General features: G+C 47.5%; 11 protein-coding genes across 11 annotated transcripts; 4 read left to right on the forward strand and 7 right to left on the reverse strand.

The window, feature by feature from the left end:
• Window positions 1-56: 56 nt before the first annotated feature.
• On the reverse strand, window positions 57-1,481 carry N7516_000303 (SYLF and SH3 domain-containing protein; the record flags this gene model as incomplete). Its single annotated transcript, XM_057213025.1, has 4 exons — window positions 57-78; window positions 132-1,189; window positions 1,252-1,355; window positions 1,439-1,481. The coding sequence occupies 4 exons, from the start codon at window positions 1,479-1,481 to the stop codon at window positions 57-59; spliced, it is 1,227 nt and encodes a 408-aa protein (XP_057074908.1).
• An 847-nt stretch (window positions 1,482-2,328) lies between these two features.
• On the reverse strand, window positions 2,329-2,604 carry N7516_000304 (uncharacterized protein; the record flags this gene model as incomplete). The annotated part of the gene is made up of 1 exon (XM_057213026.1): window positions 2,329-2,604. The coding sequence occupies one exon, from the start codon at window positions 2,602-2,604 to the stop codon at window positions 2,329-2,331; it is 276 nt and encodes a 91-aa protein (XP_057074909.1).
• A 932-nt stretch (window positions 2,605-3,536) lies between these two features.
• gem1 (ERMES complex Ca(2+)-binding regulatory GTPase GEM1) lies at window positions 3,537-5,482 on the forward strand (the record flags this gene model as incomplete). Its single annotated transcript, XM_057213027.1, has 2 exons — window positions 3,537-3,546; window positions 3,588-5,482. The coding sequence occupies 2 exons, from the start codon at window positions 3,537-3,539 to the stop codon at window positions 5,480-5,482; spliced, it is 1,905 nt and encodes a 634-aa protein (XP_057074910.1).
• Window positions 5,483-6,050: 568 nt separating this feature from the next.
• Window positions 6,051-8,170, forward strand: N7516_000306 (WD40 repeat domain-containing protein; the record flags this gene model as incomplete). Its single annotated transcript, XM_057213028.1, has 6 exons — window positions 6,051-6,055; window positions 6,215-6,360; window positions 6,449-7,385; window positions 7,441-7,921; window positions 7,987-8,062; window positions 8,121-8,170. 6 exons carry the CDS (start codon window positions 6,051-6,053, stop codon window positions 8,168-8,170), a joined length of 1,695 nt encoding a protein of 564 aa, XP_057074911.1.
• Window positions 8,171-8,880: 710 nt separating this feature from the next.
• Window positions 8,881-10,330, reverse strand: N7516_000307 (GPI anchored serine-threonine rich family protein; the record flags this gene model as incomplete). The annotated part of the gene is made up of 5 exons (XM_057213029.1): window positions 8,881-9,083; window positions 9,561-9,886; window positions 9,944-10,084; window positions 10,150-10,228; window positions 10,282-10,330. The coding sequence occupies 5 exons, from the start codon at window positions 10,328-10,330 to the stop codon at window positions 8,881-8,883; spliced, it is 798 nt and encodes a 265-aa protein (XP_057074912.1).
• A 2,826-nt stretch (window positions 10,331-13,156) lies between these two features.
• N7516_000308 (uncharacterized protein) lies at window positions 13,157-14,904 on the reverse strand (the record flags this gene model as incomplete). Its single annotated transcript, XM_057213030.1, has 3 exons — window positions 13,157-13,702; window positions 13,768-14,142; window positions 14,200-14,904. 3 exons carry the CDS (start codon window positions 14,902-14,904, stop codon window positions 13,157-13,159), a joined length of 1,626 nt encoding a protein of 541 aa, XP_057074913.1.
• A 2,211-nt stretch (window positions 14,905-17,115) lies between these two features.
• On the forward strand, window positions 17,116-17,872 carry N7516_000309 (uncharacterized protein; the record flags this gene model as incomplete). Its single annotated transcript, XM_057213031.1, has 2 exons — window positions 17,116-17,408; window positions 17,458-17,872. 2 exons carry the CDS (start codon window positions 17,116-17,118, stop codon window positions 17,870-17,872), a joined length of 708 nt encoding a protein of 235 aa, XP_057074914.1.
• Window positions 17,873-18,335: 463 nt separating this feature from the next.
• N7516_000310 (ankyrin repeat domain-containing protein) lies at window positions 18,336-19,310 on the reverse strand (the record flags this gene model as incomplete). Its single annotated transcript, XM_057213032.1, has 1 exon — window positions 18,336-19,310. One exon carries the CDS (start codon window positions 19,308-19,310, stop codon window positions 18,336-18,338), a length of 975 nt encoding a protein of 324 aa, XP_057074915.1.
• Window positions 19,311-19,812: 502 nt separating this feature from the next.
• Window positions 19,813-21,226, reverse strand: N7516_000311 (Zn(II)2Cys6 transcription factor domain-containing protein; the record flags this gene model as incomplete). The annotated part of the gene is made up of 3 exons (XM_057213033.1): window positions 19,813-20,397; window positions 20,454-21,113; window positions 21,170-21,226. Coding segments are annotated over 3 exons (1,302 nt in total), but the record flags the coding sequence as incomplete, so codon positions are not given.
• A 447-nt stretch (window positions 21,227-21,673) lies between these two features.
• N7516_000312 (uncharacterized protein) lies at window positions 21,674-22,793 on the forward strand (the record flags this gene model as incomplete). Its single annotated transcript, XM_057213034.1, has 2 exons — window positions 21,674-21,795; window positions 21,848-22,793. The coding sequence occupies 2 exons, from the start codon at window positions 21,674-21,676 to the stop codon at window positions 22,791-22,793; spliced, it is 1,068 nt and encodes a 355-aa protein (XP_057074917.1).
• Window positions 22,794-23,241: 448 nt separating this feature from the next.
• Window positions 23,242-24,590, reverse strand: N7516_000313 (NAD(P)/FAD-dependent oxidoreductase; the record flags this gene model as incomplete). Its single annotated transcript, XM_057213035.1, has 3 exons — window positions 23,242-23,434; window positions 23,499-24,157; window positions 24,204-24,590. The coding sequence occupies 3 exons, from the start codon at window positions 24,588-24,590 to the stop codon at window positions 23,242-23,244; spliced, it is 1,239 nt and encodes a 412-aa protein (XP_057074918.1).
• Window positions 24,591-24,767: the final 177 nt, after the last annotated feature.

Below are 24,767 nucleotides of genomic sequence, written 5' to 3' on the forward strand. Positions count from 1 at the left end.
TCAAGAGTTCATCACAGTGTGTGTGCTACATGGACCAGAATTGGACGCGCATCAATCTAAGATGCATCAACATAGTTGCTGCGAATGAATTAGCCGCCAATTCTAGCAAGTGGAAGGAAACAAGTTCTTACCTGGGGAAGATGCCCACACGATCACCAATGCGACCAGTCCACCAGTCTTCTGCCTTCTCCGTCCGCTTCAGTATGGTAATAATTTCACCCTTCTTGAATCCAAGATCACCTTCCTGATCCGCATCGAATGTGAAAAGGGCAACGGCTTGGTCTGATCGCAATTGGGCTGCACCAGTCTTTTGTTGGAAGACTGGCTTAGGTGCAGTTGGACGCGTAGGTCTGCGATCTGAATAGACATATTCCTCTTCGAATGGTGCAGTGTTGCTCCGGTTGCGCCCATAGCTATCATATGAATCGCCAGCAGGGGCTCGGGTGGTCGTGGAACGACCAAGCCCCGAGGCAGGCCGATCATAAACATCATCAGCCCAGGTGTTCGCACGGCGCGGCTTATCGCGGTAGTCGTAATCATTTTCGGTGTTGGATCGACCACGCTGGCTATTTTGACCGTAGGCATCGCCCTTGCGTCCCTCCCAGACCACATCGTCATGGCTGTCGTCATAGACAGGAATATCATTGTACATGGAGTCACCATAGGCCCGCGCATTTCCTTGGAATGCACGGGAGGTCAGAACACGCATCAGAGCATCGGCAGCCGGTGGGGGGCGAATGGTGCCTGTGAGAAGTTGGTTCGCGGTGACACGACTGCGGTACAATTTCTCGTTCGCATCCTTGCGTTCCACCAGCATACTACCTTCGAGACTGACACCGGCGAAAAGACCCTTGGTTTTTGAGTAGGAGAAGACGGCAGCAACGCCCTTGGTACTGGCTGCGCCAGCGGCCTCGGCATTTCGGCCAATCGGTCCAGCAGCGAGTGATACATTGCCACCCAGGGTCAGTGTTCCCACTTGCGAGAATGTGCGAACAGCAGCGGCATCGTTGAGAATGAAGACAAAGTCGGTCAACTCAAACCCAATCTGTCCTCCGATTCCGGCACCTGCAGTCGCAATAGCCGATGGAGCCGACCAGGACCCATCGGCAAGACGAGCGACAACGATACCGGAGCCAAATCGACCGGAGCCTAGGAAGCCGGCCTTCAGAACCGTGAGAACCGCAAGACCCTGAGGGAAAACGTCTGTTAGTCATGGATGTTCCTAACCGGGGCATATGTTGAGTGTCTTACCTTTGCATTGGCCAAAATCTCTGGGGGAATGACCTTGTCGGGACCGAATGACTGCCTAGGGTCAACGAAGGATGTCAAGATCTTTGCAGCTTTTTTGCATTCGCCTGTTAAGAGAGAATCCACTGTCAGCCGGATGTGCCGCACACGACTGCGGGGAAGTGGGCTTTTGGGTATTGATGAAACCTACTGCTCATAGACGCCGGCAGCGGATTGTTGATGCCGAAACCCATCTTGGCTGGTAACTATCGGGGTAGAACGAATGCAAAGTTGAGGGTGTGAGGAATGGGGGGAAAATGAGGAGCTGTTGATGTCTCGAGGGTAGCGGTTAGTCAGTGAGTGTGGGCCCGGAGCCCAGCTGACGGCTAAAGCGGGACGCCAGTTCGTGGGAGGCTCAAGCAGAATGAGATTGGGTGATTACTACCTAAGTAAGTACAATACAATGTTGGAGATATTCTCAAGGAAATAGAAAGTCAATTGGAGATCCAATACCCTCAGTGATTACTAGCCCTTGATATCCCATGTATTTCGACAATTACCTAGGTAGTTATGGGGGTCTCTTGGCTCGGGGGTTTAAAAGTGGACGAGCAAGACGAATGTTACTTGGCAAATTGGATTTTTTCTTTTCCTTTTTCTTCTTCGATTAAGTATTAAATATAAGAAGATCGAGAACAAAGGGAATACAGCCAAAGCAACAATTCCCCGATGTGTAGAGAAATTGTATACAACATACCCATTGTATAACATCTTTCACTAATTAGTTACATAACTATGTAGTTATCGAGTAATCCTCCAAAATCAACCCATTAAATTCAATCCAGTAAAATACATCATCGTTCTAGATAGCTATGGATTTTACGCCCTGGATTCTTATACCTCGACATTGGATATGTTGTTTGTGTTGGTCTATTCCCACATGATTTAAGATAATGTACCTGGACGTGAAAACAGGGACTATTAAGATAGTAGAGTACCTAGGTAGGTTTGTTTATCTTATTACTGCTGAACCAAGTATCAAGGCCAGCTCCTAGATGAAAAAAAAAAAAGAAAAGAAAAAAGAGGAAAAGCCAGATGCTTATACTAGCTTATAAAACCATCGTGCATAAAAACCGAGGCCACCGTCTGAGCCCAATCATAGCACACTTTCATCCAGCCCACATCTTCCAGCATGCAGCCCTGCACTGGTTCGAAATCATTATCCTGCGGCAGACTGGTATAACCTTCTAATTCCTCTTCACCCAGGAATCGCGGCTCCCACCTATTATTAACCAGAACTACAAAGCCGGTGTTATTATAACCCTCGACATCTTCACGTGGAATGTCCAGAACTGACTGCAATGCCTCCTCATCAACCATGATACGGAATTTATACCGTGCCGTATTCGCCCACTGGTTGAAATAATCACGCTCTATTATTGAATAGATGGAGTCACCATAAAACCGCGTCTTGTCATTCATCACCGTAGGCACGAATGAATCGAGTATATCGAGGCCATCGTAATACTCCAGCGTTTCCCTCACATAATAGAGAAAGCGATGTATGAACTCATTCTAGTCAAAGTCGCTCTTGTAAGTGCATCTGTAGACGAACGAGGCCCCATGTCCGGAAGCCGTCGTCGAGCATGTACTTTTCGATGACATCGGCTTCATTATGGTTGAAGGAAATGGATGGAGAACGTTTAGAGTCGATCACCCTGGCTGGTGATGAAGATAATAGCGAAATAGCAAGGAATTGAAGTATTTGCCTCTTCAAGCATGCCCGTGGTCTGGTTTTGTGAAGTGATGGGCGGTGGAGATGAGCCGTCGCGTAGAGAATGAGACCGTTATTGACCGGTTTCAGCTGGAGGTGCTTTCTAATTGACAAATCCAACTTTTGAGGAGGCTTCTGGCTCCCCCAGTTAAGAATGTCATGTTGACACTCCCGCAATGAGTTTCACAGTTCATGTGGGGGTTGGTTGGAGATACAGGAACCGGGGGAGAGAGCAGGAATTCAGAACAGGTTTTAGACGCCATCGCGCCAACCGGGTTTTTGCGAGGCAGAAAGTTAATAATAAATTAATAATTCATACATGTGTACCCTTGCGAATTTCACTCGTACCAAGATCATATCTACATATGTAGAGAAGGAGAGTAAGTCATAAAACCTGCCGTATCTAGGCGCCAAGACACCTGTTATCGTATTCACGATTGTCTCCGGAATCAACCTCGGAGCCTTGGAACCATCTCCATACACTTCTTGCAAGGTCATGTTTGGGCTATGACCATTACGTGACTCGCTAAACGCCAAAATGGCATCGGGTATGTTATATATACCTCACTTCCAGCAACATTGCTGATAGGTCCAGTCCGCATTTGCGTTTGCGGCGACGAGGGCACCGGCAAGTCCAGTCTCATCACGTCGCTCGTCAAAGGTGTGTTTGTGACGAACAAAATCCAACCAGTCCTCCCCCAAATTACCATCCCTCCCACCCTCGGGACCCCCGAAAATGTTACAACCACGACCGTCGTCGACACCTCGGCCCTTCCCCAAGAACGGAACAATCTCGCGCGAGAGATACGGAAATGTAACGTGATTCTCCTCGTGTATTCCGATCACTACAGCTATGAACGGGTAGCTCTGTTCTGGCTGCCATACTTCCGCTCGTTGGGTGTCAATGTCCCGGTAGTCCTGTGTGCCAACAAGTCCGACCTGGCCACGGGTCATAGTGAGACCCGAGTGGTTGAGGAGGAGATGCTTCCTTTGATGGCAGAGTTCAAGGAAATTGACTCATGCATACGTACGAGTGCTCGGGAGCATCGTAATGTCAACGAAGCTTTCTTCGTTTGCCAAAAGGCTGTCACGCACCCGATCGCGCCACTGTTCGATTCCAAGGAGGCCGCCTTGAAGCCCGCTGCGGTAGCAGCCTTACAAAGGATATTCTATCTCTGCGACAAAGATCGCGATGGATATCTATCAGACAAAGAGCTCAAGGATTTCCAAATCCGGTGCTTTTCCAAACCATTGAACGACGCGGATCTCAATCACATCAAGGAAACCATTCAAAAAGCCCATCCGGACTCGGTTACGGACTCGGGCATTGACTGCCAAGGGTTTATTCATCTGAACAAATTATACTCGGAGAAAGGGCGACATGAAACAGTCTGGATCATCTTGCGAGCGTTCCAGTACACGGATAATCTCTCACTGCAGGAGAAATTCTTACACCCGAAGTTTGAAGTACCGCCGTTCGCTTCTGCCGAACTGTCACCCGAAGGCTATCGATTTTTTGTCAACCTCTTTCTTCTATCCGACAAGGATAATGACGGGGGCTTGAATGAGGCTGAACTCGCGTCCTTGTTTGCCCCTACCCCGGGCTTGCCCGCATCATGGGCCGACGGCTCGTTCCCATCCTCCACAGTCCGCAATGAGGCAGGACATGTAACACTCCAAGGCTGGCTTGCTCAGTGGAGCATGACTACCTTCCTCTCTCCCAAAACTACGCTCGAATACTTGGCATATCTGGGCTTTGAGCCCTCCGACCAAAGCGATCAATCTATTACCGCGGCATTGAAAGTCACACGGCCACGAAGAAAACGTCGCCGCCCAGGCCGTGTGGGACGAAATGTTGTCCAATGCCATGTGTTGGGGGCCCCTGGATCCGGGAAATCGGCCCTGCTCGATGCACTTCTTTCCCGCGGATTCAGCACGACCTACCACCCAACCATCCAACCACGTACTGCAGTGAACACGGTGGAGCTTCCGGGCGGCAAACAGTGCTACCTTATTTTGGATGAACTAGGTGAGCTGGAACCTGCTTTGCTGGAGAACCAGTCCAAACTACTGGATCAGTGCGACGTGATTGCGTACACGTATGATTCCTCGGACCCAGACTCATTTTCCTACATTCCTGCATTGTTGGCAAAATATCCTCATCTGGAGGAGCTTCCCAGTGTATTCATTGCTCTCAAGGCCGACCTGGATCGGACGACACAGCGAGCCGAGCACCAGCCTCATGAATACACAGCTATGCTGAACATGCCGAGTCCGCCGCTCCATGTGAGTGTTACGTGGAGTTCTATCCAGGAGGTATTTGTCCATATTGCCGAGGCTGCCATGGAGCCCAGCACAGCATTTCCGCGTAGTGAAGAGGATGTGGAAGGCAAATGGATGTCATGGGGAATTGCCCTTGGAGCAGTGGTTTGTGCAGGCGCCGCGGCTGTGATGATCTGGCGACGAGTTGGGAGCGGCAATTAGGGTCTTCGTTCATGTTCTATACCATACCCCATAGTTTAATGTGCAAATAAATGTAAAATGATCTAAATATCTTCGTCTTAATCGATCATGATACTTAGGCAGACACGGCACATAACCGGCTGAGCCGGAGTTAAGCCGGTCCCCGCCAGGCACGCGGTGTCTTCTCCGCTCGAACGTTACCCCGGACATCGTTTCCCTTGCTGATCCCCCCTCTCGCGCCTCGACTTGTACTTTCGACCTCTCCAACCTCCGAACCTCGAACCCTGATATCCTTATACATATCGTATCGAGTACATATATACATCTGCGATTTTCGGCCCTTATTGTGCACGTTGACTGGCTGTCGCCCCCTCCGGCCATATCTCTGCAACTTGTCCATCGCTCATTCTGAACACATTAGAGCTTGCACATATCGATATATAAGACTGAAGGAGGAAACGTTGGATAAAGTGCATCGCAGACTTGGCAAAGTTTGCGCGTTTACCTTATTTGATCCAAGGTTGCGCTGGTGGTCACACCCATATATCAGACCAAATCCAAATTGATTCTGTGCGAGTGACGTCTAATCATGTTGTAAGCACGCTCTCTCTCCAAGGCTTTTACTTTCTCACTCGCATCAATCCCATGCTTTCAATCTGCAAGCCTCACCTCGTGTTTTCACTCCAACCAACATAATTTGAGAGAATTGCATAACTCTTCCCGGATAATCAATTCACTTGCTTACACCACTAGCAGCGTCCTTCCCCCTCCCCCTCCACGTTATACCATCCCTGTCGCATATGCGGCGGGGGCCGCAAATGGTATGGCGGTGCCTGTTGTGGAAACGAACAATACGATTACCCGCCCGGAGCGTGGGTGTCCATTACAAGTTGGCGAGGGTATGTGTGCTCACCGATCGCTGATCACCCTAACTATCCCAGTTCCTTCAGCATTTCAAAGATAGCTTACATTTTATATTTTTGACAGGAACGTACATCCTCCAGGATGACCTACTCCTCGCAACACCGCCTCCCCACCCATCTGAAGCACCTATCATTAATCCGAACCCTCTCGCGACACTACCCACACCCCCTACCACTGGCGTAAAGCTATCTCTTGTTACACTCGACCCTCGAAAGAAGCCTCCGACTTTCTTGAAGTCGGGTGTTACAGCTCCCCAGTTTGGAGATGGAAACCCCGCGCTTGCGGCGCCACCGGTGGCAGCGAAGGACGCATCGAAGCGAAGGAAGCCCAAGAACAACATTATCAAGAGCAGTTCTTCCTTTGTTTCGCGAGTCATCACCCATGAGACATCTGCTAAGCGTTTGGGTGACCGTGACGCGAACGGTGTGTTTGCCTTTGCGAATATCAACCGAGCATTCCAATGGCTTGACCTCAGTTCCCCCACGAAAGAGGAGCATCTTACCAAAGTCCTATTCACCAAGGCCCACATGCTCTGTCACGACATCAACGAACTCACCAAGACATCATCACATCTGGACATTGTGATGGGATCTTCTGCGGGCGATATTATTTGGTATGAGCCCATGTCGCAGAAGTATGCTCGGATCAACAAGAATGGAGTGATCAACAGCTCCCCCGTCACCCATATAAAATGGCTTCCTGGATCTGAGAACCTGTTCATAGCGTCCCACGCTAACGGTGTGCTGGTCGTGTACGACAAGGAGAAGGAGGATGCTCTTTTCACCCCCGAGGTGAACGGCCATTCCGAACAAGAGGTTGGACGGTTACCATTGGACATCCTTAAGTCTGTGAACTCCAAGAACCAGAAGACCAACCCGGTCTCATTTTGGAAAATGGCAAATCAGAAAATCTCGAGCTTCTCCTTTTCGCCAGATCAAAGGCATCTGGCTGTGGTTCTTGAAGATGGGTCGCTACGGCTTATGGATTACTTGAAAGAGGAGTATGTTTGTCCCTATGTTAAGAGAACAGAACGATCCCCAGCTAACGCGTTATAGGGTACTGGATATATTCCGCAGCTACTATGGCGGCCTGATCTGTGTCTGCTGGTCACCGGATGGCAAATACATCGTAACCGGAGGCCAGGATGATTTACTGACTATTTGGTCTTTCCCCGAGCGCAAGGTTGTTGCCAGGTGCCAGGGACATAATTCTTGGGTCTCGTCGGTAGCATTCGACCCTTGGCGTTGTGACCAGAAGACATACCGGTTTGGAAGTGTCGGCGATGACTGCCGCCTGCTCTTGTGGGATTTCAGCGTTGGCATGCTCCATCGCCCCCGGGCACACCAAGCCTCGACCCGGAATCGATCCAGCATAGTAGTGCCAAACTCACAATCTGCCAATCGCCACCGTGCAGACAGCGGCGACAACCGTGTGCGTTCGGACTCTAATCAAACCGATAAGTTCAACGAAGATATCTATCAGACGAGTCACCCTGTCGAGCCACGGTCTCGAACTGCTCTTCTGCCCCCGATCATGGTAAGCATTGATTGACATTGATTGACGTCCACATTGCAAGTTCAAAAAGATTAACTGAACCATAGTCCAAAATCGTTGGCGAAGATCCTACCTGCTGGCTTGGCTTCCAGCAAGATTGCATTATGACTTCCTCTCTTGAAGGTATGTTTAATCAGGTTGTTTGTAACCGAAGTCAAGTAAGACTGACATTCTCACACAGGCCATATCCGTACTTGGGATCGACCCAGCGACAGCGTCGTGAAATCATGATGCTGCATTCGCGGTTTACAATCCACTTTCCTACTACAGGATGACTCGATACCCAGTACTAAATGTATGGTGTAATCGAAGTGGATTCAATAATCTTGGAACCCTGGAGGTTACCAATCGGGGGTTCGGTTTTCTTTTTAGCGTGGCTCTTTTTTTCTCTCACACCTATGATATCTTTTCATGTCCATACTACCTTTACCTATCCATAAATATTCATTATGCGTAAGGTCTATTATTTGTGTCCTTCTAAAAACCAGGAGGCCGCAAAACCGACCAAAAAGACCGCACTCGAGGATTTCAGCTTTGCCTACCGACGAAGTGAACTTCTAAGCTACACCTTTGTCTTCCCCTCCTCTATTTGGAAACATTATTTAATATGAGCAGGGCAACAGCCAACTCAAAGACTCATTTAACAGTATAGATCCAAAAGTATAAAACAGACATAGCATTATCGCATTTCATTAATGTAAGGGGCATATCGTAGGTCCATAGACCAAATCATCAACATCAACATCAACATCATCAAGCAAATAAATCATCACTAGTAAAATAACCCTCCCCTTCCACAATTCCTTCAACAGATAGTAGACTTTGTCCAAAAGAACTACCACAAAACAATCAAACCCATCTCCAACTCATATATCTAAGTTTCCGGATTTCCAGCCAGCCAATTGCCTAGGGCCGGATCACGAATGACCGATATCGACAATTTAAAGGACCAAAGCAAACAGACCTAGAAGCAGACTACCGGCAGGGGGCATGATGACAGCAGCAGCGTTAGAGGTGGTACTAGCCGACTCGGTAGCAGTGGAGGTTGTGGTGGAAGTATTCTTGCGAGTGGTGGTGGAAGTAGTGCTCGAATGGGTTGCGGTGGACAGGCTAGTTGAGGACAAGGCTGAAACTGAGGTCGAGACTATAGATAGTGTCAGTGAGTGTCTCTATCATGGCGTGGGTGAAGGGCAAAATGCTATCTCGGAAGCTGTGCTTTCTGTCTTTTACTGACCAGGGGTAGTAGTGGAGATGTGGGTAGAATGGGATGTAGTAGAAGAAAGAGTGCTTGATGTGAGGAATGTCGAGGTAGGGAGATGTGTGGGAGACGTGGTAATGGAAGTAGACGTGGTTGGGGTAGCAGAGGAGGAGGAGGAGGAGGAGGAGGAGGAGGAGGAGGAGGAGGATATAATCGAGGATGAAAGAATTGTAATGAAAGAAGAAGTTGAAGGTGTAGATGTGGAGGATATAGAGGAAATTTCAAGTGCGGATATAGAAGAGACTGAAAAAGAAGAGGGAGTGGTAAGCGTTAAGGTAGAAGTGTAAGAAGCTGTGAATATCAAAGATGAGGATGTCTCGGGAATGGAAGTAGAAAAAGATAGAATGAAATCGGTAGACGCACTTGCAGAAGAGCTTATCAAAGAAGACGTTGTAGGGGTAGGAATAGAAGATGAAGCAGTAGAGTAATACGAGGTAGGGGTAGAGACGCTGATGGAGGAGTGAGTAGCAGTCGAAGACAAGTAAGAGGAAGCAGTCGAGGAAAGAGCCGAAGTGACATCACTTGTCGACGAAGAAATCAACGAAGTTTCCAGCGCAGTACTGGCTTCCTTACCAGAGCTACTAGCACTAGCCTCACTAGCAATTTCACCTGGTTCAGTGACTCGGAATTGCTGAGACTGGGCCAGAATGCCATTTTGCGGAGAGAGGAAGTTGATCTGATATCCCTTTCTATATTGAGAGTATTAGATCAGTAACTCAAAGACAATGTAATCAAATTGAACCTACCCATTGTCGACATCCGTAAAGGTCTTTGCTTTAACGGTGTAGGAGCCTTTGGAAGAGTCTATGTCATCTGCCACAATGGTTGTTGTCGGAGGGTAGACATTCTGATTGACTAGTTCGATGCTGAAGGTCTCCGGGTCTGTTCTATTGATATTACATTTCTATTAGCAGATGAATTGCTGAGAATATCGGACAACTAGTAGCCTTACGTGACGGCCTGCCACTTGATAGTAAGGGGCATATCCGGGTCAATCTTTTCACCAATCCGTGGGGAGGTGACAGTGAGACCTGATTTAACAGTTAGATTGATTTTATATTCCCCATAGGTAGAATTCCCATACCTGCAACTGTAGTAGCCAGAGCCACCAAAGAGATAATGTTAACCCGCATATTGATTGGTCTCTGTGATAACCAATATCAAGTGAAGTAATTCGAGGAAATAGTTGTCAGTCTTGGAAGGTCAGGCCACAATATAATATTCCTGTGGTTGGAGGGAATCAAAGCCAGGGGCGACATAAGATGGGAATATGATACTTTATAGTCTCTTTGATAATCACAGGAGGCTGTATCTCTCACAGGGTCTTCTCAAATTTCAATGGCAATTTTTATTTTTGGGCTAATTTGCCGTGGTGCCTTGATCCATCACGCCTCGTGCTCCCAGGTCTATGTCGGAGTACAAAATAGTTTGGTGAGGACCACCTTCTCTTGCCCCCGTGATGTAATTTTACTACTGTGTTGCAGTTAAGGTGATCTAGAGGAGGAATTGTTGATTCTGTAGCTTGCAACTTCATTTTCGGCCCAGATGGGAATCATCTTTCGTCGATTCGATCCATGATGTACAACGTCTCTGATTTTGACTGGCCGCGCGTCATAGTTCCTGTCCGTATTGCAATGAAAAGATTTTATAATACATTTCCTGTTCATATACTCAGTGCAGTCATAGTCATTGGCTAGGGCACGAGACCCCTGGGATGACTGCTGCGGCCCGTTTGGTTTCGATGCCGAGTGGCAGGGATTCATGAGATGATTAATTCTTTTGGGGCATCTTGATTCCCGAGAATGAATTGAGTGGTGCTGTAGCTATATGGAGACAACCTGGAGATCGCATGTATATCAAATATCTTATATTAATCCAGCTTATGTCGAACTATATATATCCGCATAACTATACCTAAACACATACCACAAGCTTGTTCGAATTCACTAATTCATGATAATTGACTCCTATTACACTCGATAACTTATTAGTGGGGCAATCTCTCCGAAAGGTCTAAGCACACCGGAAGTATTGGGGGTTGTGTACTCTTGGTCGTTATGAGCTCAAGTAGGACAAAGCCAAGGGAAGAAGTGTTTCACATTTTCAACCAGCTCCCGGTCCTTACGCGAGAATCAGACGGGGATAGTAAACAATTACCTTTCCATTCAGTTTTGATTTACTAGCCCAAAGGCAATTTTGTCTTTAGAGAGGCTCTGAGATTTCAAAATGGTTGCCTACAAGGGGGTTTTGGAGTACATCAGGAGTTGCACGAAGCATGAACACAAGGTCGGAACAGCACTCATTGGACGATTCTTGGGAGAGATTAAAATAGTACAAATGGTACCCAGGTTACTTATCGGGAAGATTTTTGTCTTGACTGTCGTAATAAAAGGTCCCCGTTCGGTCTCAAGCATCTGTTTGTCCCCTCCGACACTTCCACTGTCAGGCCAAGCTGCGTTTGGCTTCGCAGTGCATCTCGTCTAACCTATTGATCTCAATAGTCTCTGTTTTCATGTTCTGGAGTTGAGAGTCGTCGTCAGCATTCTACGAAACACCAAATATGACGTGGAGTGTGTACAACAGTCTACCTTATAAAGATGAATACCCACCTCCACTCATTTTTACTAGGTCACAATTAGCGTAGCATTTTATATAGTATTTTCGCAGCAATCACTACCTAGCACCTCAATAGCATACTATCAATCAGATCAGATAGGAATTCCTCCGGTATAGTATCCTAGTCCTCCTAGACCATACCACGAAGCTTCGATAAAGGAAAGTGCTAATCCCCATACTTGAAAGAAATCAAGTGCCTCTTTGGTAGCATGCCTAGGAGTATTATCGTATATAACAATCGGATCTTACTCCCTTCTTAGACGGAAGAAGCCTTCTATCACAATACGTATAATATAGGATTTACTGTATTGGTATAGGGACTTTTAAAGTGAATTGAATTTAGATTGAATCTGAATTGGGGCCAGGCTGGTTCTGCGATTCGAGCAGAGCGGCGGATAGCAACAGAATCGGACTGAAGGCCTGTTGTCTTGCGATCCGTTGCCATGTTGCGCTGCGACTGCATTACCAGCTGGAAGGCACCCATTTTCCGATCAGTGTACTTCTTTTCGGATAATTTGAGATGGTCGAGGTGTGCATCGAACTCGGGAAGTCGGCTATCACCTTGTCAATACGGGGTTTTATCGTCTTGCGGGGTTTGGGGGACTTGTTGGCCTTCTTTGATTCTGGCCAAAGTACTATTAGGCAGAGAAACTGGAGTTCCGTCGTCTTCGAAGTCGAGTCAAACCTTTTTAAGCTGGCTCATCGGGACATCCGAGACTAGTAACGTGGTTGTACATCTTTCTTATTCTTTGAGGGTCTTGGGAATACTGCTCTTCAAAGATATGTTGGACGATAATATAATAAAATGAAGAAAATGAATGCTTAGATTTCGAAATAAGTAGAGTTATAGACGAGAGTAAAATATGACTCTAGGGCTATTAACATGTTTGGGCAAGTCTGTAAGCTTTCCTTTAGGAATTTTAAGGTAATCTGAATTGAATTCAAAACTATAGCTATATGTGTTCAATACAATATGCTAACTTCAAGTAGCAAGAAAATTGGCATATCTCTTGGCCGTTAGTTTAGGGGTGGGTGAATCTTTATAGGGTAGACTGTTGTAAGGAAATCTAAATGAGAAATTGAGTATACCATGGTAGGTTATTCGTCTACGAATGGAATATGAATCATCAGGATTTCCATTTTAAACTGTGACTAGATGCAGAAGTAAGCCTGCATACACTAGAGATTCAGACATCATTTCCAGCATTTCCAGCACTGTATTGATCACCTGTCACTTTTAGGTGACACGTAGAAGTCCACTGTTTAGATCGTTCAACCCATAGCGGGGAATTTTCATGTATGACGAATGCACATTGTATTTCCACTTCAACCTCGGGAACACCTTAACGCTGCAGCATGCTGCGACCTCCGTCAACAGTGATCCTATTCCGCACTCGAATGTGCGCGTAGGACGTTCCGAGTTGAACCACACGATTCGAAGTAGGCTCATCTTGGGAGTCCGAGTCGGTTGTCGCGCTGTCCGTGGAGGACGGTTCATCTGGAGCATTTGACCAACTGGAAGAGGTGGCACTTGAGGAATCCTCATCCTCCTGGTCGTTGTGCTTCGCAATGTCCAACAGGGCTGTTGGACAAAATACCAAAGCCTCTCCAGTTGGCAGACGAACAATTTTCTGAAAGATTGCCGACGTCGTTGTGCTGTCTTTCTCAATAATCCCAGCTCCCGCGATGTGTGATCTGATTGCCCTGAACCAGGCTGGCGAAGAGAAGCGGTGGATTATTGTAACGTTGCAAAGCTCAAGCAGTGCCGGTGCAAGAGTTGGTTCCTGTGTTGCGATCAGCACTCGGGCGGCCAGATGTCGCTGCTGGCGGACGACAGATAGCAGCGTCTCTGTCAGATCGGCGGCTTCGAGCGAAGTGGAAGTCATGAACTATAATCAAATCAATTGTCAGTACGGGAAACATAAATAGCTCAAGAAATTGGAGGTCCATGCACCTTATGGGCCTCATCCAGAGCAATGATCCGACCCGTATCGCGGCGGTTTTTCAAAAACAGAGAAACACAGATATTGAAAAGGGCGCACGCATCTTCTTGACCAACGAACGGGCAGCTCAAATCAATGATAGTCAAAGTGCCGGAAGGAAACTTCCAGATATTATCGGCAACATGTTGCTTTGACGTATCGGGACGTGCACCAAGCACAGATCCAGGCTCGAAAAACGACTCAAGAACCTCCAAGCGCATGTTAAGAGGCATAAGCTGGCCTTTAACGAACTGTTCGCGCTGGAGAATATGTTTGAAGGCGCTGTAGTTGAAGCTGGATTTGCCTTGGTTGGCTATGGCCATGTCGCGAAGAATCTTCATAACGACCTATGTGAGTAGTTTATTAGTACATTGTCAACGCAAATGACAGGTGTGTTGGCTTACCTCGATGTAGAGAGGCTGCTCAGCCCTGCTGCCAATGCCCATCAGGGTCTTCATCATGCTAATATTGAGGTCCTTCTGGGGCAGATACAATGGCTGAACCTTCAGCATTTTGGAACCGCCCGCCAGTCTTTCGTATGCCTTTTTCATGGCAAGGTAATTGGTTGGGGACACCAAGACTCTGACCGGAATGCCCGAGGAATGAAGATAGGCCGCCTCGCACAGCTGTGTGCTGGAAAAGGCCGTGAACTTATCATAGTGAATGACAAGTCCAGCCAGAGGCGACGACAGATTCCCAGCAGGCGAGGATGCAATCAGTGCATTCTCCAACAGGCAGGACAGGGTGTGACTCTTGCCACTTCCTTGACTGCCGCAGATGAAGGCAGACCACGGGGCTGCCACGTTGGCGTAGACGAGATCCTCTTGTGTCAGTGCGTTGCTTGAGGAACGAATACGCATACCAAGCAGTCCATATTGTGAAAACACTTGCTCTCCATTGAGCGGCTGCTCACTATCCAAACGGCTGGTGTCCAGAGTCTCACAGGCAGAGAGGGAGAATAGAGGCGACGTGATGAGCTCCTCATCCAAGTGGGGGTTTTCGCTTCTCGATGCTCTGGAAGCATCAGTAGAATCATCAATGTCACGTTTGACAAGATTCATGTGCTCCTCTGTCTCCTCTGTGTTTCTATGAAGATGATGGAATGCCATAATGTCAAGTCGCCACGTATGGGGCTCCTTAAGGAATGAGGGAGTGTGTGGTAGAGGGGCGAGGGTTGAGGGAAATTAGAGAGAAGAGAAAAAAAGAAATTGAATCAGCTTTATTGTAGTTTGTGGACAAAGCATCGCGATCAGGTGTTCAGGCATCCAGACAATCCGGGGTCAAACATCCATAATGTATCTAGATCTTTCTATGGGCAAACATTTGAACATTCTTTTAAAATGTCATTTCATGATCGCAGTATCATGAATCTAAATAGTAAGCTCAAATATTAAGTCAACCAATCTTTGTAATACTATACTACTATAGTGATATATAAATATAACGTGTAGAAATTGTTACCCCTCTGGGAGACAAGTCACCATGAAGGTATAAACTGGAAATCTCCTTTTGTATCTACCCCCACCAGGTCGCCAGTTGGTGGTAATTACCAGTAATTTCTAGGGGTTACCATGAGCTAGTGAGCTGGTGAGAAGCTCACTAGGTCAAGAAAAAAAGTATCACTCTAAAATTTACTAGTTCCTACTAGTAGCGTGGTCATTACTAGGAGATTTTAGATGTCGCCACTAGGAAAACACTCCGTCATGACCTGGTGACCTGGCCAGCAAAAAGCCGCCCACGATACTTTAAGCAGATATTTCACCTCAGAATGTCCTAATGCAACTCAAGTATGATAGCAGCCTCAAGGAAATTGAGGACCTAGAGATCCTAGTGTCCCTATAATTACGACTCGTCTCGACGAAGGTGGAGCGTTTAGGGCAGTCCTTGCTGATTTCGGCCAAATACGACTAGCAGAAGGGCAAAACATCCAGGATTGGTAGATGTCTGATTTATACGGAGCCCCTAAGGTCCTCTTAGGCTTATCTTGGAAATATGTTGTTGATGTGTGGTCTATCGGTGTCATTGCAAGTATAAACATACACTCTGTAATAACCTGTCTAACCCAAGTTCAAATTACTAGACACTTGAGCTCATGAAGAGAAGAACCTATTCAACCCCATTGATCGTGTTGACAACCAGTATGTTCTTCCGTTGGCACTGGCCCAGTACGTTGGATATCTGGGTCCCCCATCACTGGGAATGATTCGCAAAAGCCCACTCTTCGCAACCTATTTTGATGAACAGGGTAAGTATAGCTTTATATCTTGGACTTAAGGAAAGTTAAGCTTACCCAAGTCCCTATATAGGGGACTGGGCGCCCGAGCCCCTTTCGAGGACTTGTCACCACAATACCACCCGGAGAGAAAAAAGACAGGTTTCTCCGGCAAGATATCTCTTAACTCGGGATCCGGAAGTGAGGGCCAACTCGTACGGGCTCATCCAAGACGAGTGGACGATGAAGCCTCCTTCAGAGGAAGATATTGTGTCTTTAGGTGTCTTTAGGGAACCAAATAGAGTAATGAGATGTGCATGTAGGATGGATGACTGCGGATAATATACCGCTTCCAAATTTTAACAGAATCCTATTAGTATAGTTATTTTTGATATTATCAATACTGTAAGTGCTCTTGGAGCCCCATATTGGCCGATCTCCGTATTCGCCCGTGGGGCGAAGAATGTGAAAACACCTGTGGGAATCGCTAGGTAGCCCTCAACTTCTTTCTCTCTTTTCATTTCCTTTCTATCGTGATTGAAATCAACCCAGTCTTGTCTGGTTTCTTGATTTTATAGAAATTTGCACAACAACCGACCTACAATCAACAAGAAGCTACACCGGGAGCCCTTTCAACACTTTGTATCACTACCCTAGTCGTATTGCACCCCTACATCGTTACAGCACTAGGAACCCATACCCTGCTCAATGTCTCGACCCCTCACTGCAGTATTTAACACGCTGGATCTTAATTGTGTGTAAAGTCGAGCGAGTACTCAATCAGAAGCCCTAAAATTCCACGATTCTCAAACAATTGACTGGGACACTCGGAAACCATATCCGCAGGCATGGTGCCCGTAGGGGCATTACACATCAATATTTAAGGGATTCCCACTTGTTGACTCCAATATCGCCCCCGGTCGTATTCTTGTTTTCTTACAAAGAACCCTGCCCATTGCTCTGCTAGTGGACAAACTACGTTGACTACGTGTCATATGTCCCAAATCCACACCGTATAAGTTAGCGGATGGTCGCTGCTTTTCCCAGATTTCCTTCATATAAATTCATTCCATACAACAAGGTTTCACATAGCCACCAACAAACAAGAATGATGTCCACAATATCGGACCCTGGAGCCTCTCTGCTCGCCCAGCTAGCGTGTCCACCAAAAGTATCTTTACAATTACTCGGAACGCACACAACAGCCGAACAGACCGAAGTTATCGATTTTGATCTCTGGATTGATTGTTCAAAGCAAGCGAAATTCAAGTCTGGAGGGTTCTTCACGAGTAACGAAAGTGATAATCGCTTTTGGGATCAGTCTGGTGAATCCAATGACAATTTCCCGACAACATCATCTGGTTGGCTTCGAGATTGGCTTGATAGTAACGAGAGAACAAGGTAAAGTCTTTAGATGATTTGGCTCTTGGTTATATTAACATATTTCAAGTTGGACGATCGACAAAATCGTCTCTTTGAGCGATAACGATTCGGCTGCTATGAAAGCCCACGCAGAGGGCCTCGCACGCAAAATCGCATATGGCGGATCTATCATTGTTGAAATTCACACACCACCTCTCGAGACGGATGTCGCTGCAAACACTGCAGAGATCCGAGCCGAATGGAGCTTTGGTTCTCCTTTCGTTTCGACGGAGTTACCATGGGACCTGTTGGTAATGAATGCAATGGTCGACCGCAGGAGAGGATTTATCTCGGTTGATGAGCCACGCCCTTCTCATGGAAGATCACCGTTTCGAAGGGCCATGAAATCTAATAACACTTCTACGGTCGTATCACAGGTTCGGAATGGGGAGGGGTTCGAGCATACAGTACTACAATACTCGAAATGGGGATCTGATATTTAGTGAAGAAGAATACTAGTCTTATCTTTACTCATAGTATTGAACGAGATTCAGGAATAAATAGTAAAAACGGAGGGATAGTTTCAGCTACTCAACATAAATCCGTGTACTTCCATGCAAGGTATATTGCTACATGAACGGACTACGAGCCATTCTAAGGCCTGTCATGACCTAGTTGCTGTTTGAGTAGCCTACTAAGCTAGTCCTAATAACAAGGACATCTAAATGCCCAAATCATGCATCTCACAGTTCAAATACTTGCTTCAGATAAGAATATGTATTGTGATGATCTCTCCGTATGTGGCAGAACGAATGTACAGACGGGTCAAGACTTGAGTCCTAGTCTTTCCACCATTTTGTCGACGCTATTCTTCATGCAACAGTTCAGACCCCACTCGTCGTCTTCAACTCATAAAACATTTTAGCCGTGAGCGTAAACCCCAGGTCTGGTAGCTGAGGGACGATTTCAGGATTTCCCAGGAATATCGCGTCCTTGCACGGCGCGGTTAACCAGAGCCATTTCAAACCCGTTGTCGAGGATCAACTGAACCAGATCCGCATCACCACCGAGGAGCGCAGCGTGGAGTGTATTAGGTACATGGGATGACCAGCCAGGGGTGCTATCTCCTTGAACTTCCTCTCTGCACTTGTGTGCTTGGAGTAGCTTGAGTCGTGGTCTGTCGGGGAGTTCCTCTGGACGCAAATCAGGAGCAAACCGCAACACGAACTCTGAATTTTCGTTATTCACATCGGCACCCTTTTCGAGTGCATATTTGACGACGTCTCCTTGGCGGTGCCAGAGTCCCTCGTATAGTATGATCTGCGCAGCATCTTTGACGGTGAGGTTCCGATAGTCACGCTCGAGGAAAGTGAAGAGAGCTTTGAGCACGGGTAAATGACCGCGAGCTGCAGCAAGTTTCAGAGGTCGTCGCAGCTTGAAAGCACCGGTGAATGCGGCCTCATTGTGAGAAAGTAAGAGCTTAACAATGTGGACATGGCCATTTCCTGCAGCCTGTCTCATCGGAGTCTCGTAGTGCTCGTCAAGAAAGTTGGGGTTGACGCCTTGGTCAAGGAGAAGACGGACACAAGACAGCGAGCCGATTTCCGCTGCTGCGGTCAAGGGGTGTGATTTTGGGTTTCGTGGGATGACGCGCAAAGCCTCGGGGTCATCGCGATGGGCCAGATGGGATCTGAATCTGTCTCGCCGCGTGATCTTGGCACCGGCATTCAGGCACTTGCGAATTGTGCTATCGAGGCCTCGCTTAGCTGCCCACAGGATAATGTCACGATGTTCATTTGCTGTACGGTTCTTGTACAGCTTGTCATCGAACAGGAGGGCGAATCGTGAGCTCGTGCAAATCAAGGCATTAAGGTCTTTCGGGGAATCTAGGTTGCTCTCAATCATGAGAAGAAGCTCAGTGGGCAGGTTATGGAGAGACATGTTTGCTAGGGATGTGGTAGTTGGGAGAAGGGGGAGGGATTGTCACAAAGATGAAAAGAGCAAGTGAGCAAGAGATGGAGTGAAATAAAGATGAGACATGAGGGGGTATATAAGAAGTTGAGATGTGCTTGATGGCTCACTGGCAACTGAAAGTGAGAAGGTCAGATGAAGGCAAACAATAGCAACAATAGCAACAATAGGAATTTAAGGATTGTCCGGATAACCAGTCCTATTGTCAGCCGTCTCTCACTTTATATTCACCTTCAATTGATGCGGCTAAAAATTGCATTGAACTGTGCAGTTATTCCAAGGCATAAGTTCTCAATGTAGAATCGACAAGATGTAGGAGCCTGGTAGTTAGGATGGAGAGAGTTGATTGCTAACGGCATCGCTCTGGTGAGGGGTTGATGTCCGAGGCACCAATATGCAGCCTACTGCCACAACTATAGTTCTCACTTACCCGTTCCAGCTCCCGGCGTATATCCACAGAATTCCGGGTTACAAAGTCACCGTAGTAGTCAATCAATGCGACGTCCACCCTTGACCGCAGTTCGGGGTCTGTAGAAACACCCCATGCTGCTGCCAGACACATTATAACATATCCTGCTCCAACGGGTCTGTACACATTGGCCTTCTGGGCATGTATGAGAGTATCTTCAACAAGAGATCTCGATTCTATCATGCAGGCGTAATCACTGGGATCCAGTACCCGAAGGATGCAATTGAAAGATATTGTGATTGCGAGACCAATTCCATGGGTGCGGAAATAATGTGCTCGCAATATCCGGGCCATGAACGTTTCTGGCATGATATTTAGCTCCGATGTTTCAAAGTCGACTGTTCGAGCTTTCAACATAGCCAGGAGCAATTTGCATTTTTCGTATATTGGTCGGGCTTCCAGTGTCAATGGTGTTAAGTCTTCGCAGTCGCGTATGGCTTGCTTGCCGCGTTTTATTAGGGCCGGGGCTCGTACTAGGCATCGTAAAATCTGGCCTTCGGGTTCGTCTTGATCAAAGTCATTCTTAGCCAAGGCATCCCACTCCTCGAGGGTCAGGTCGATACTATCATTGTGTAAGCCCTCGAATAACTTGAGGGGGTGATCAGCTTGGGCCAGGAAAGCAGTAGGGGTTGTGGGTGATTTACCATGCTTCCCCGTAAGGAGAGAAACAATTTACGCTCAAAGTCGTCGCGTGGCCCAAAGTTCTTTCGCGCACGTAGAATGCTGGCAGCCCCTTGCGCATGTCCTGACAACATTTGCCCATTATTTCCGATGAATGTTAGGCAGACTAAAAGTATCATCACGGCACATAGTGTACTGGAAGCAGTCGCCTGGAGCGGATCATCTAGATATACCCGTAGGGTCTTAAGCGCATATGAATACTTCGCTAATGCTTCAGTCGAAACTGGTTGGCGGGTGCAGAAGCCTGCGTGGGCAGTGGTAACCGCGTCAACTGCACGGTCGAGTGCTTCGTTACTGCCCAGTCGTCGGGGTACATCTTCCAGGAACATGCCGAAAGACCACCACATATTGTATCGGAAGTCCGTGGATCGTTTTATGGCGCCGACAAACTTATTCATCAACGATGTCATACTATTGCCAGGATATGTCCGGGGTATTTCAACAGAATATTTTTCTTCTTCTGGCGATCTCGATCTCGATCTCGGAGCGAGAGTCATTTGACAGCTTTGATTTGATTTGGGAGAAAATTGTTGTTGTTTGAACTTGAATCGTTGCTGACCAGACCCCACACAGCCCACTTTCAGACGAAGACATCGTCCACATGCAGGTTGTTTTTCATCGCACTTGACATCTTATTAAAAAAAAAAGGCTCTGTGGGCCACGATTTTATCGCACGTACCTTTTTCTTCTGCTTGCGGCATGCGTCACAAGCCCGACCTGTTGGGACACCGGGCATGATGGCGGGGGTAAGACCTGAAGTAGGGGGAGCGGAGGGTGGATCCTAAAACGGACACTGCAAATCTTCAGGAACGTTTCTATCTAGTGAGGAGTATGCCATAAAAGGCTTTGAACCCATAATACATTGCACTAAAAAAGGATAGGGAGGACAAACAACCAGGTTCCAAGTAGGTTAATGTGATGATATTTGGCTGTGCAGTCTAACCACTTTGGGTCAAATGTACCGCTCCCCAAGGCTGAGTCGGGCGTCGCTGATTGGCCAGTTCATTAAGTATATGGACAATGAGGCTGAATTCAACACAGTCCGATCTAACCCGATATAGGCATATCTGGCGCTTCATGCTCTGTAGATCAACACGCTGGTGATAGGGGTGAGAGGGTATTTAAACATGCGATCATCCAGCATTCCCATATCCAATCGACAATTAATTGCACTTCTTCCATCATGACCTCAAATAACTCGGATGCAGAGGTGAATCTCTACTTGTATAATCCAAGTCATATATTACCAGCTGTCTTTGCCGCCTTGGTCGGCGCGTCTCTGATTCTGCATATTTACCAAAACTAGTAAGTGTTTGACATTTTGAGAAAACAGCCAATTTTGTTCTAACATCTTCAGCCGCTATCGATTCTGGCGCGTTACCTTCTTTATCTGCTGGGGTGGAACCCTATTCACCACGGGCTGGATTCTCCGCTGCATATCGAGTTACCATCCAGCAAACTTAAACATCTACATCGCATCAACAGTCCTCATCTATGTCGGTCCACCAATTTACTCAGCCGCCGCGTATAATCTCGTCGGACGCCTCATGAACTACTTACCAATGCACGCGGTCCTAAACCCCAACCGTGTGCTCATCTTCTTCGTCTATGTCGGCGCAGCCGTGGAAGCAATTACAGTCGTAGGAGCAACTAAGAATGCATCAGCTGGCTCTGACCTGGACAAGTACAAGGGTGGCGGGACTCTCATCGCTGCGGGACTTGTTCTCCAAGCAGTGGTTGAATGCGTCGTGATCGGGGTCGTTGCAACGGTCCACGCTCGCTGCTCTCGAGCTCGGATGCTCTCGCCGAATGTCCGTGTGGTCTGCATCACACTCTACGGGATATCGACTCTTGTCTTGCTGCGATGTATCTTCCGTGGCGTCGAAGCATTTGAGATGTTTGGTAATCTCGGCTGCCGGGAGAACTGCGGGCCTATTCTCAGCAATGAATGGTATCTATATGCATTTGAGCTTGGCCCGATGCTTCTGTTCACTTGGTGGCTTAACTTAATGCATCCTGGTCGGCATTTACCTCGACAGAAGCTACGCTATCTGTGTCCTGATGGTCGCACGGAGCGAATGGGTCCCGGTTGGATTGACCGTCGCTCTCAGTGGGAGACTTTTGCCGATCCGTTGGATTTGAAGGGGGTGTTTAAAGGTGCGCCTTCTCATGAGAAGTACTGGCTGCGACAGGATGAATGGCCTGTGTGCAAGGATGGTAGTTTTGCTATGGGGACTGCTACCAACACGAGGGCTGCAGGTGAGGATGAAAATAACCTAGCTTCACTTAGTCCTCAAGTTTGAGGAATGGATGCGGGACATAACTTGATGCCTAAGTTTGATTTCTGGGTCGCTTTTTTTTTTCTGCGATGCTTTTCTCTTCTTCCCGCAAGCGAATGACTGTAAAATGTTCATATAGACTTAGAACTAATCACCATTTCACTCGAAGGATTTATGTTTATTATATTACCCACATATAGGCTTATGAGATATGCTCAACTGGGCCTTGGCCTCGATGAGACTAATTCTAGGGTTGCCTTGCAAGCTTACCTGATCGGGACTTTTGCATGGTTAAAGGCGCATCAAGTGCATCAAGTACGTTAGGAATAGTGGCTAGAATCTAGGCCATATGAGGCATATTGTATATTGCGGCTTTTTCAAGCACCAAGAACATGTTATTTCATGTGAAACAGTCAGTGATAAATACATCCGATCGTCATTTATATCATCGTAGCATCACTGCATTCAGTATCTACAGCTTGGCTTGTTCAAGCGGGCTCAATTTCCTCAGCGGGGGCCCTCCTCTGCTTCCATCGCCTGCCATGGGTCCCTTCGAGTCACCCTGGGGCGGGTTCATTCTCCACTTTTGACGCAAAGCTTCGGGTGCTTTATTCTCAAAGCAGTCCGCGATATATTGGCCCAGGATAGGGAGGAATTTGAATCCACTAAAACCAGGTTAGTTAGTATAAAGTCATAGTGTGCAGAGTGAGAATTTAGATCAATACGTACTGTCCTGCACCACCAGTAGCCATGAATAATCCCTGGATGGTTGGGTGGTGGTCGATAATGAAATCACCATTGGGGGTATCCGTGTACCAACACAGTCGACGGTTCATCCAGGGACGATCCCCCAGCTTTGGGAAGAACTGACGCAAACCCTGTCGCAGCGATTCATCCGCGTCATCAGGCAAATATCCAGTGGCCGCATTGCTACCTTCGAACTTCGGCGATGAGAGGGACTTCCGAACACCATCCACATTGACAGTCATGTCAGTTGCATACCCGTAACCATGGCGCGCCAGCTTGAGAACATGTGTATCCGGTGTGGGCGGGAATGAGAAGACACCAGAGCTCATGTTGATCATAACCGGGATCTTTCTCATCTCGAGGGCCTCCTCCTCGGTCAATTGGATGAAGCCAACAGGCTGGCCGGAGGAAGACGCGGCATGACCCATATTTAAAAGACGGTTAGTCCACGCTCCGGTGCTTAAGATCACCTGTGAAGCGAGCAATACCTGCCCTCCGACAAGGTTGACACCGACAACGCGGGAGCCCTCCCGGCGGAGGGAAATAACAGTACCGCGAGGCCCGGCAATGATAGATATACCTGCCACGGTACACTTGGAAGCAAGCTTTTTGGATGCTGCCTGCGGCATCGGCCCAGCCACCTTTCGGATTGTGATATCCGTTCATGCCAGAAAAATTGGCTTGAACACTAGGGTAGAGTTTGCGGATTTCCATGGCGTCGTCAAGATCATCCAATTTGCCACCTGCCGCCCGAATCACAGCTTTGGACTTCTCCATGTATTCGTTCTTAGGCGTTTCAGAGAGCAAGGCGAATCCTGATTCGAAGTATTGATCTTTGTACTCAGTGGTCCATCCACTGTATGCCTCTCGGGCCATTTGGGAGTATATTGGGTCCGCATAGTCGGCGCGAATAATGCGTGAGATGTCAACGCTGCTTCCATCTGCTGATGGTGGTACAAATCGATCGACAACGGTGATATCTGTATATCCGCGCTTGTTGAGTTCAAGGGCGGTCGAAAGACCGAAGACGCCGGCGCCCACGATCAGGATTGAGTCTGTCTTCGCTGTGGTCATTTTGAGCGACAGAATGATGGCCAGACAGATGTTGTCAAACTGGAATCGGTTGAAGGATTTCTTAGGATTATAAAATGTGGAGGTGTATGTGAGGAGGGCCGGTTCAGTGCCGTCTTGGCGTTTGGAGGAGCCGGATCCGGTCCGTGCTCCCCGGATGAGAATGAATATATAAATTTA

The sequence above is a fragment of the Penicillium verrucosum genome (genome assembly GCF_028828655.1).
Source record: "Penicillium verrucosum strain IBT 35672 chromosome Unknown utg000001l_segment0_segment0, whole genome shotgun sequence".
In the NCBI taxonomy this organism is placed as follows: Eukaryota; Fungi; Ascomycota; class Eurotiomycetes; order Eurotiales; family Aspergillaceae; genus Penicillium; species Penicillium verrucosum.